The sequence below is a fragment of the Vanellus vanellus genome (assembly GCF_965231255.1).
Source record: "Vanellus vanellus genome assembly, chromosome: 14".
NCBI classification, from domain to species: domain Eukaryota; kingdom Metazoa; phylum Chordata; class Aves; order Charadriiformes; family Charadriidae; genus Vanellus; species Vanellus vanellus.
Window position 1 is genome coordinate 12,665,237 of NC_138919.1, and position 12,178 is coordinate 12,677,414.

Genomic DNA, 12,178 nt, shown 5'->3' on the forward strand with positions numbered 1-12,178 from the left:
AAAAGCAATCGTACAAATGTCATAGGGTGCGTCCCATTATTCGTGCACACTCAGCCGTTTCCATCCCAGATAGGTTCACACTGGTCAGACCATGGCTGGCAGCACGAGCCCGGCTGGTGGCCCCGAGCCTGCCTGCTTCCCACCCTGCTGCCTGCGGAGTCACTGCAGCAGAGCCCAAGGAGCTCCAGCAGATAACCCCCCACAAAACCCCTCCTCTTTGGAAACAGTGAGATAGGCACTGCAGAGGTAGAGAAATACCCAGGCCAGCCCCAGCTCCGGGATGCGTGCAGCACTCTGGGGCCCTGTAAAATAATGAGCAGCAGTAATGAGCGAGCATGGAAATGTGCAGAGGTTCATAAAGCTGCTGCCCCAGAGAATAAGTCAACCACCAAGGGCCAGGCTGGGAAGAAGTTCCCACCGGAGCGAGTTGTTGCATCGCTGCCTGTGCTGGGTTTGCCTGCACCTTCCCCTGTGGCAGCGCGTGCTGGTCCCTCACCGGACAGGGGTCCTGCTCCATGGGCAGGTCCCTCGGGGGGAAAAGCAAATCCACTCCCTGAGAAAGCCGTGGGTGCCGGGGAGCAGTAGAGCTCCCCCTTTGTGGGTGTTGCAGAGCTGGCAGATGAAGAGCTGGGCTCCCGCTTGCCGGGTGAGATGCAGATCTGTGCCCGCAGCTTGTTCAGTCATTCATCAGAGCAAATTGGTGGCAGATCGCTGATTAGACGCGGGCAGCGCCAGGCGGTATTTATCAGCCTAAGGATCAATAGCTTCTGTCTTTCTGCTTGTCCTCTGACACACCTGCAATGATGTTTGAGCTGTTAGTAAGTGGCACTGCTCCAGGTGATTAATAATCTGGCCGATGAAGATGCAGCTTAGTGTTTTAATGGTGTTTATTAACATTTTCTGAGGAAGGCTGAACATTTCCTCTTAACAAAACTCTAGTAAGTTTGGGCAATTACTTTTTTCTTCAAGATGACACTGTGTGAGCAGCATGGCCAGCCCAGAGCTCGATGTTTCCCAAGGCCCTGCGCTCTGAAATGCAATCAGCTTTGATAAATCCACTCGGGCAGCCTCCTCTTGCCTTCCCTTTTCTGCGATTTTACAATTTCCTGGTCTGTTTAAAAGTGTTTATTCTTTATTGCTGGAAACATCTTCTTCCCTAGTGAAGCTGAGGGTTGTCCCAGCCCTGCAAACATTTTGTCTGCAAGTAATTTGCTTTGCATTCGTTGTCCTTCTGCCATCAGAGGGACTAATCGGCTGAGCACACGTGGCAGTGATGCGCTCTGCCTGGGGAAGGCAGGGAGCGAGGCACAGCCACATGCAACCAGCTACAGCCAATTCCAAGCCAAAAAACTGCTGGCAAGCAACTTTTCCAAGCTGGCTTCTCAAAAGCAGATGTATTGTGGTACAACCGGCCTGGCCCCACCAGTGTTTCTGGGAACACCCTCTCACCCTGCCAGTGTGCTGGTGTCCCAGGCTTCAACAAGCTGGAGGGGGATGGAAGGAGCCTTAAACTCAGCCTGTCCTAAAGGTTTTGAACACACATATCTGCCTCTGTGCCTCTTGCTGGCTGCCCTCTGGCTTCAGCTTCATCAGTGTGTTTGCTGCACCCCGCTTTCTGGGTGTGAACGGTCACAGGGACCCCTTTGCAGAGGGGAGGGGAAGCCTCAGCCTCCACCTCCTCTCACTGACGGCATGTGTGGTGGAGACAGGACCCTCATACCCTGAGCTTGCTACAGGCAATGCTTCTCCTGGGCTTTCCACAGACCACTGGGAGCCTTCCCCTTGTGCAGGGCAGGGTGATGCCACAGCGGTGGGTGCGAAAGGTGAGGGAGAGGGGAGGCGGCTTCCTGAAGCCCCCACAGTGGGGAAATGAGCAGTTCTGGCCGCTCCCCGACTTTTTACCCAGCTAAACCCCAGGACGGCTTCAACTCGCCTCAGTGAAAGATGCCAACTCCAGCACTGCAATGCCTCCTGACGGCGCTGCGGCATCAGCATTGCTATAGCAACAGGCCCAGAGCAGCAGCAATTTGGGGGGACCGTGCTGTGGCCGGACGGGTGCCGCTGCCCCCTCACTGCCCGTTGCCCAGGCTGGTCACATCCCACAGTAAGCCCTGGTGCAGCAAGGCCAGACCCCCACGGGGCACCCTCCACACGCAGAGCAGCCCTCGTGCCGGCTCCTGCAGCCAGCGCTTGCCAGCATCTTCCCAGCTGAATTCGTTGTTACCTCCCTGCGCTTTGGACTTTTCCAGCAACAGAAGAAGTAGGAAACCAGGGGTGTTTTGTGCCTGCTGCCAGCACCGATGCACGTGCAGCTGGCAGAGGGGATTTCAGCAGCATCAGCTCTCGAGGGGACTGGGGGATGCGGTGGCCAAAGGTGACATAAAGCCAGCCCTGTGGCTGAAAGCTCCCTGCCATGCTGGCCCCACCGCCTATCCCCTGCTCCAAAGCTCATGTCCTCCCTGAGCAGCGATGTGTGGTACAGCCTGTGCACACAGAGCATGCGGCATCCTCCGAGCGCTGCCGGCACGTGGCCGGCTCTTGGCCGGGCCTTGCAGCACCAAACACAGTTCCCGGGAAGTTTCTGATTAACAAGTGCCCGAGGACAAACCCCTTCTCTATTCTGTCTCCAGTCACAGCAACACTCTGACCTTGCCTTTGCTGGCAGGCAGGGACCGGCATATAGGAAAATCCTGAGCAGCTTTAAACCCCTCCGGTGTGCACAGTGCTCCCCGGGGAGCTGATGCTGGGGGAGAACTGGGCAGGAATGGCCAGCGAGCACCCACCACCTGAAACCAAAAGTCTGCAAGTTCAACCTGGTGGGAGCGTCCCTCCACCAGCCAAGGAGCCCCGAAAGCCCTGAAAGTTGAAAAATATTAAGAGAGAAATCATGAAGTTTTGTTTACTTTGAAAGAGTGTTTGGTATGTAAAAGCAGAATCGCCACCAATTAGTTACCGAGCAGAAAGTGTTGTCACTAAAATGGCTTGGCTCTGCTTTGCATTCACACTACATCAAACGGATGAAAACGATCAGCATGAATAAATTAGCTTCCTGAGCTGAAATTGTCCACAAAAATCACCCAGAAAAAGCCCAACAGGAGCTTGTGCTGACTCAGCTCAGCCCTGAGCTAAAATACAACAGGAGCACGGACCCCGAGCACAGTGCGGGGAGTGCTGGGGTCCTTCTTCCAGCCCCCCAGGAGAAGCTGGGTGGTAGTATCCATCCCACCTGGCTGTGGACACCCTGTGCTGCTGGAGCAGCTGTGTCCAGCCGATGCCTCCTTGCCTGGTCCACCGCACCCTGTGCCCAGTGACTTGCAGAGGTGCAGCTGGGAGCCGTCTGGTGCGCAGATTGCTGCTGAATTCCTCAAGCACAGGTGAAATCCACTCGGGACATGGTGTGAGACGGCTCCGCTCTTTATGTTTGAGCCAGGATAATTGCCCTACACAGCAATCGGTCCATCACACGTAGATAGCACCGACAGTATGAATTCTATGCCACTCTCGGTGCGTGCACACACGTGCAATGGGGAGGCCGAGGACCGGAGCTGGGATCATCCTCACTCACAGAGGGAGGGGACAGCCCGGGGTTTGCTGCACCTGGTCGGCTCCGTTTCCATCCCAATTTAGGGCACGTTTCCTTTGTGGGGCCGCTCAAACCTTCTCCCCCCGCCTCGGTTTTCACTGCGGAGGAGCGCGGGAAGGCGGTGCTAGAGGGCGCCAGGGGCCCGCGGACCGGCTGCGCAGCGCCCGGCGGCCGCGGTGAGGGGCTGAGTCTGCCCGTGGACCGGCCCGGCCCGGCGGGTCCCTCTGCCCGGGGCCGGGGCAGCCCCCTCCCCACCCCAGCTTTCTCGTCCTCCTCCCTCCACCCCCCGACGGGGCCGGTCTGTGCTCCCGGTGCCGTCCCGCACCTGCGGGGGGGCGTTTGGGGGGGGTGATGGGGGGTCTCTGGATCTCACTGGTCACCCGGGTGATGGGTTACAGCTGGGGAGGCAAGGCAGGAGCCGGGACTTGGTGAAAGGAGATGGCTTTCGTGGGGGTCACTCTTCAGGTAGCCCCTTTGCAGGATGGGCCATCGCATCACGCACGTGTGGCTCCTGTGCAGAGCGAACGAGGGGCACACAAAATACAGCCGGAGGGCAACAGCCCACAGGGATGGAGACAGATGTTTCCTCCCAGGAGAAACGGAGATCTTCATCTCCTCTGGGGTACCCTTATGCAAAGCAAACGGGACAGCTCTCTCCCTTTGGACACCTGCTGAGGGCAAGCTGTGCTATGTCCAGCAGGCAGGAGTACTTTCTAAGCAGGGAAGTAAGAGCAAACTGAGCTCTATGGCCATATGGGAATACAGCTGCCCTCCAAAGAGACTCAATCCCGTGGCAAGGGGGCAGAAAATTCAATAGGGTTGTTTTTTCCTGCCTTCTTCAAACCACACATGAGGTACAGCAGACATGTGCTGCTGGAGGCAGAAGGCTCCCTGTCCTGGCCCAGCTATCCTGGCTCCAAACCCAACCTCCAGCTGCACAGAGCTTCCCCTGTGCTGGCCAACGACCCACCTGGACAACGAGGTGTCCCCACTGCCCCTGCCCACCCACTGCCCCATGCATAAAAGTGACAGAGGACTCCTGGGCAACAGAAAAAGAGTCAGTGTGGGAGGGCGACGCAGTGAAGAGATGTGCTCCCAGTGTGTGTTTTAAAAGCAGCTTCCATCACGTCTTACGTGAAGCCCAGTGCAGTGACCGTGCAGAGGATTTTTGCCGAGCAGAGTGGCACAGCCCTCTCCGCACGAGCTGCCCTCTGCACCAGGGCACTGCAGGCGTGAGCAGAACAACGCTTTAATGTATAGAAATGCAGTGCCGGAGAGGGGGTGCTGCAGGGTCCAGCCATGCACAGTGGGATTTCAGGGTTGTCCGGGTGCCGCTGAAGACATCTGCGGCACTTTCAGGATCTGGCCGGAGGGGCCTGGAGGCAGCAGCGACATTCCCTGCCGGCCGCAGCTCCGTCACGTTTTGCTGACCACAGTGTATCTGCTGATGCTGATGGTCTGGGTGCATTCAGCCTGCAGGACTGGTGGGACAGGGAGAATTAACACCCTCTTAGTAAACAGTGTTGAGAAACTCTCCATTTGTTTGCCAATAGGCGGAACCAGAAGAATCCCTTCCCCACAACAAGCCATTCCCCGCCTCACAGTGAGCAACAGCCTCCCAGCTCCAGTGTAGATTTTCCACTTCCATTATTTTCTGCAGTTTGCGTTTTAAAATCTGTCCCGACTCAGCAACGAGACCTTCCTCTGAGATCAAAAATGTGGGATTTGATGTGAACAAATTATTCTCTTGCAGCTGTACCGAGATTTGCTGTCTCCTTTCCCACTCAATTATTTCCTTGTTTGTTGCCCTCATTACAGCTTGGCAGCCCCAGCTTTTGGGGGAGAGCCCTTAACTTCATCCCATCTGCTGGATTACATTAGTGATCTAATCTGCTTATTACGATCCATACAGAAGATATTTTCTCCTTGCTCTTATCTGAAGAAATATGGGCATCAGTACAGAAGAAAGGGAAAAAACCCCAAAAAGCAATTTACAATCGAAGGAGAGGAAATAAATACATCGTAGTCACATGAGGAAGTAGTAACCACTGAGCTATTTTGGGCACAATACATCATGCAAAAGACGATGTGTCTTTCAAGCAGATTTCAAATCCAAAAGGCACAAAATGTTTTTGGAAAGTAAATTCTCACATACATGAAGTACCATGCCAAGGAGTGAAATCAGATGCTGCCAGTCATCGTATTTAAGGTTTGTACAGCATTTGGATAAGGAAATCCAGAGCGCCAGCTGATATAAACCGATATCCCTCTTTTGGTTTCAGTGGGACAATGCACAGACCTAAAACCACGCGGGTGCTTACGGACTGTGTTGGATCGGGACCATCCTGGACCTGGATCTAGCACACCTGCTAGAGCAGGGAGGCGGTGAGCAGCTCTTGAAGGTGTAACAAAAGCTTCATAACCCTCAGCGGATGTACACCCAGTGCTAACGGGTCAGTCCCTTGTCCCCTAGAGAACCCTATGTGCCTGAAATCGCAAGAGGCTTCAAGAAATCCTATATGATTAAAAAGCACATTCACTGTCACACTTGGCTAATCGTCCTCCTCTTTCCTGAGCTTTCGAAGGTTACGGTGTGCCCGAGGTAGAGGGAGCTCAGCAATAATCATCTATATTTTATTAGGCGATGGAAAGATGACTGCGTTTCTCCTGCTTGCAGGAGCTGGGGCATGTGGGACCACAGCGGCCATCACGTGGCGCATGGCGAAAACCCATGACCTGACCCCAAAGCGAGTGCGCACAACACAGGCATCCGCACGTGGGACAACTCCAGCGCAGGCGTTTTACACCGAGAGAGACAAGTTTTAGGCAAGGCCAGCCACCGAGAGAGGCAAACATGCCCCCCACGGCCCTCCTCTCCCTCAGGTCTATTCTCAGAAGAGGAACAGCGGGGGTAGTAGGCTCTGAGGCTCCCGTCGTTCGTCTGGTACCACCCTGAACAATTGTTCTGGCTCCCTGCTGCTTGCACTCTTTGGATGCTTGCGGACAGCTAGCATGTCTCTCTCCCACCCCTTTTTGTTGTGGTTTCTCCCTTGAAAGCTGCCAGGCAGATTTCCTGAGCCCGCCAGTTGACAGGGCCCCACGAACACAATGCCTGCAGGAGAGCGTCAGGACGGCAGCTCCCCAGCACGCTCGCTGTCGGAGCGCTGGGGAACACTGGGGAACGCACAGGGGAGCACCAAAAGCCAGTGGAGATGATGGGTGCAGCCCTGAGGGGCGGCGGGAGCTCTGGACAGAAGGCAGCCCTGCTCGGCTGCGCAAACTGCTTCCAATAAGTATGAAACGCCTCTCACCCCGGCATCAGGGCAGCCGTCTGTTCGAGGGGTGCACCCTCTCTGCCGGGTGGGTGCCTCACCCGTCCAGTGGAGGCAGCAGCCCGTCTCACAGAGGTGTTTGCCGGACAGCACTTCCAGAGCTTTTCAGGCAGACAGTAATTGCTGCAACAGCCGTGGTTGAACAGGCTGTGGCATCAGTTTTGCATGTGGGGACTCCCGGGGACACTTGCATGCCTGACACCAAGGCTCAGCCGGAGCGATTTGCTGCACTGAACTTAAACGTTACATAGGAATATTTTAAAAAGTGTGAATGGCTGCAAGAATTAATGGAACTGCATAAACAAAGAGCAAGGCGCTCTTGCTCTCATGTAGCAAAAGACCTGCTGAAAGTTTTGTCCGGATCAGCAAAACTCAGGAGAAAGTACCTTTGTTTGGCACTTCAGTTATCAGTCCCCAATAAGTAAAACAGCCCCTCTCTCTGGAGGATGGGCAGGATTTACCGCTCCATCTTTGGGTCCCTGCCTCCCACGTGTCCCTTCCCAGGACACTCACTGCAGGGAAGCATTGGGCACTCTGTACCCCTCGCTGCTCCCCCCAAGTCTCCTCCATCCTTCTGGGGGTCAGACAGCCCCCAGCAGCTTGCTGCTTGCTGCCAGGCTCTCACCTCTTGCACCGACTACCACACACACACGCACACGTTTGCTGAGTTTGTGGTGAGAAATCCCTGCTCTGCTGGACAGGAACCACTGGCTCCGGTTTGCAGAGTAAGTGATCCGGCACGGAACAAGTTCCATGTTTTATATGAGATTCCTTGTATCCTCCCCTCAGCTGATGGCCGGGGCCATGTTCTGTAGGTACCATCACACAGTATTGCGGCACATGTTAAATATGAACAAATTAGGGTCCCTGTGAAATTATCAGCTATCACACTTTCTTCTCCACCACTTTCAAACGGGGCTGGGTTTGGTTTTGGAGAGATTCCATCTATACGGACAGATTTATTGCTGTATATATACTTTATTTTAGTCATATTCTTCAGTCTCTTTAAACTAGAACCAGTTCAGATCCCTGAGGAGCCATTGGATCCCCAAGGAGCCATCATATAATGACAAGATTGACCTCAACAGGTCTGGCCCGGTCTGAACCATGGCCAGTGCCCTGGACCAGTGCAGGGTGCAAGTGGCGTCGCAGTCCGATGACTTTGCTATGGTTAGCATTAAAAAAACACCCTGAAAAGTACTCGCCTTGTTCTTCACCTCTCTCCAGGATACCTGAATTACCTACTGTGCTGTGGTGTGTCACACACACCGTATCCTGCTACTCCTCCTGGACTCCGCAGGCTGGCAGTAGCCTCAGGAACGGGCACTGGCTGCGGGAACTGAGCACCAAAACCCTTCAGGGAGGGTGCAGATGAGCGGTCCTGATTGCCTCTGCCCATCACCCGAGTGTGTGGAAGATGGGGAGCCCCCCACCCCCCTCATTTTGAGACAACCAAAGCATCTATCCCGCACAACTCCCATGTCTGCCCTACCCAGTTTCTGAGGTAGATCCCACCAGGATACACCCTGCCCCCGGGATCCCCCTGCTCCCGGGACCCCCCTTCCCCTTGGGATCTCCCTGCCCCTGAGTCCCCCTTGTCACTGGGATCCCTCTGCTCCCCAGGAATGGCCCTGCCCCCGGCACCCCCCTTCCCTCCGGGACCCCCCTTTACCCCGGGATCCCCCTGCTCCCGGGATGCCCCTTCCCTCCGGAACCCCCCTGCCCCCAGGGACCCCCCTTTCCCTGGGATTCCCCTGCTCCCGGGATGCCCCTTCCCTCCGGAACCCCCTGCTCTCAGGACGCCCCCACCTCCCAGGACCCCCCTTCCCTCCGGGACCCCCCTTTCCCCGGGATCCCCCTGCCCCCCGGGATGCCCCTTCCCTCCGGAACCCCCTGCTCCCGGGACGCCCCCACCTCCCAGGACCCCCTGCTCCCGGGATCCCCCTGCTCCCCAGGAATGGCCCTGCCCTCGGGACCCCCCTTCCCCCGGGGCCCCCTTTTCCCCCCGAGTACCCCCTTTTCCCGGGATCCCCCTGCTCCCCCTTGCCGAGCAGGGGCCGGGATCCGCGTGCCCCGGGCCCGGCCCAGGATGATGGCCGGTAGCCCCGCGGCGTCCGCCGCACCCGGGAGCGCAGCGCTCCCCTCGCCCCGGCTCCTCGCCGCCGTCCGGTGGGCGGCCGCGCGGCGGGGGCGGCCCGGGCGGGCGGCGGGGCTGGAGCGGCGCCGGGTTTCCGCCGGGCGGGAGGCGGAGCGGGGAGGCGGCGGCCGCGGCCCGGGCGGAGCGCAGAGCCGAGCGGCGCCGGGCCGGGGCTGTCAGCGCGGCGGAGCGGGAGCCCAACGGGCCGGGCCGGGGCCGGGGCCGGGCCGGGGCGCCGCCGCCGAGCAGCGCGCACCGCCAGCCCTGAGGCGGGGTGGGGTGTTGGGGGGGGAGGCCGCCATGCCGGGCGGGCGCTGAAGCGCTGAGGGGGCGCGGAGGAGGCGCGGAGCGGAGCGGAGGAGCGGGGCGGGGCGCGGCCGGGCCCGGCCGGGCCGGCCGGGAGAGCGGCGGGCCGGGGCCATGCCATGCCCGTAGGGAGAGATGCCTTTTGGAAATGGAGACACTGGATCACAGCGCAAACATGGCGTCCCCGCGGCGCGGCTGCCCCTCTCGGGCTGGTGCCTTCTCTGCTCCCTGCTGTGCGGGGGGCTGGCGGCGGCCCGGGCGCCCCCGGTCCCCGTCTGCCAGCCCTGTGCCGCCGACTGTACCTGCACCGGTCCCGCCTGCCTCGTCAATTGCTCTGCCCGTGGGATGGAGCGCCCGGGGACCGGCATCCCTCCCGCCGCCACGGCGCTGTGAGTACCGCGGGGCGCGGCGGGGCCGGGGCGGGCGGGCGGGCGGCTCTACCGGGCTGTGCCGTACCGGACTGTGCCATGGGCGAGCGCTGGCACATGGGCGGCCGCCCCGGCGGTTTAATTTATCCTCGAGTGTTTCCTTGAGCGTTGGGCCGTGATGGAGATGGGAGGCGTGACAGCGGGGGACAAACATGGAGAGACGTCGGGGAAAGTTTGCGGGGTCAGAAGTGGCCCGAGAGAAGCAGACAGGAGAACAGGTTGAGTGGGTGAAGTGTGCGGGCCCAGGCTGGCAGCGCTGCTCGGGCTGGCTGGCTTCAGCTGGGGTATGGCTAGCATGGCGGGGCTCAGGGCCCCCAAAAAGCCCCCGGCCGTGGGGATGCGTTCGGCTCCGCACCTGGAGCAGTGTTTTCAGGATTCAGCCCAAACCAGGTCATCTCGTACGGCTGCTCGTGTCTTGCTAAGAGTTGGCAACGTGCGGGGCACGCTGGATACACCGGCGTGTGAGATCCGAGACACCCCGGCAGGTATGGTGGGCAAACCATAGGATAACGTTCCCCATGGATGCGTTAACGCGAGCTGGGGAGCTGCTGTGCCGAGGGGCAGGGGTCGTTTGGGCAGGGGGTTTAATTTCTGAGGTTCTGGGGGAAATTGCAGGAGGAGAGCGATGTCAGGAAATGAGCAGTTGGATGCGGCTTAAACACTGTTCTGTTAACAGAAAATCCAAAAGACTCAAGCAACAAGTTCAAATAAAAGATTTCTCCATGAAAGTGCTAGGATGGGATGACAGTTGTGTTTGTGTCCAGATGCTGATTTTGTTGTTTTGGGAAAATTGGTCAGAAAGGTATGTTTCTTGGAAGTGCATTAGAAGGGTCCATATGTTCAGTCACTTAAATTTACTGTGTGACGCAAGAAACAGGCTTAGGGGAATTTTTTTTTTTTAATTTATTTTTGAACCTAAAGTTGTTTTCCCTAGGGAGCAACTTTTCTGTTCTTGAGGAGACAAAAGCATCGAGTGATTAATGTAGGAGAGATGACGCGGGGCCCGGCACAGTAGAAAAATCTCACATGAACTGATTTCTACTGGTATTTCAAGAAGTTAAGGGTCTGCTTTCCTATTCAGATATTCTTAACTAAATTTCCACTTTTTAATGTCAATATAGATTGAGAGATATTGCAGAAGTTGTGAAGTACCACAGTAAACATTAAATTGAAGGTCAGCAAGATGTATCTAGACTAACTTAAGGAATATGTGCACATCTGTAAATCGAGCAGAACAAGGTGTTTTCCAACTGTTTTCTTACAAGATACATTTAGACTTTTCCAAACAAACTAGCCATTGTTTATTGCAGAAAGTCCCTAACTGGGAACGACTGATTTTTATTAATGGGTTTCTGACGTTGCGTTATCTGTTGTCAGTTAGACACAGGGATCTACAGCTCTGGAGGCTGAATGTGCCGTTGCGACAGAGGTGGAACGTGCCAGCGCTTCGCTGGTCACTTCTAGAGCAGCCTTCTGAAGACGGTGATGATAAGTCCTTCTTTTGGCTTTTTAAGGATTTGGGGTTATTACAGTGTGTTTCTAGGATTATTCATTTTGGTAGTAAGTGTTTGAGACTGTTTATATTATTGTTGTTCAGAGGCGTTGAGTTGTAAAAGCTCCCAGAACGTTTTGGATTAGATGGTATTATGCGATGACAAATTGGAGTTGGACATAAAGCTCTTGCAGGTCAACAAAACAAAGTGCCCAGAATGCGGGAAGGGGAAATCTACTAAAGCAAATGGACTGAAACGGCAGGATAGTGTTACTGACATCTTCCTCTGATTTCGATGGAGAAATGTTTGTTTACAGCACTGTTGAGAGCAGTGCGGTAAGGGGAAGAGCTTTGCTCCGCTGAGGGGTGATTGTCTTTGGAATTCAGACTGTAGAGTCATCTTTGTCAGCCAGCAGATCATCTTGTGTGTGCAGTCACGACTCAGCTGAAAAAGTGCGTGCTGGTAATATTCTGATGACTGGTATAAGATGTGCTGAAGCGGTCTGCTGTGGCACATGGATCTCCTTTGGGGAGAAGTTTACTGCCCTGCTTGACCTCCTGACGATGGGAAAGAAGGCATGTGTACTTACATCGTCATTATAACCACGGAAGATTTACAGATTAATTTCTGTTGGGATGAGGGGGACTCTGGCTCATGACACAGTGAAGTTATGCAAGCGGTTTTGTCTATTCATTCATGTTCCCTTTATTGAACGCTGACAGATAAAGTAAATAATGCTTTTAATGATTGCTGTCTATTCTCTCATTAGAGGAAAGCTTTTTTTTTTTAATATCTCAACAAAACTTTTTTTTAATTAGTCTGAAACAAAAACAGCCTTTAAGAAGGCCGAGTTCAGAAAATTACCAGCACCAAAGCTCCCTGATTCTGCGGCAGGCGTG

The 12,178-nt window shown here is 55.8% G+C and overlaps 1 protein-coding gene across 1 annotated transcript in view; it reads left to right on the forward strand.

The window, feature by feature from the left end:
• Positions 1–9,493: 9,493 nt before the first annotated feature.
• The window catches only part of PKD1 (polycystin 1, transient receptor potential channel interacting), a gene marked incomplete at both ends in the record, with an annotated part of 96,062 nt that continues 93,377 nt past the window's right edge, over positions 9,494–12,178 (forward strand). The window contains one exon of the mRNA XM_082490521.1: positions 9,494–9,747. Within this exon, the coding sequence (XP_082346647.1) occupies positions 9,494–9,747 (254 nt within the window). The remainder of the gene's footprint in view (positions 9,748–12,178) is intronic.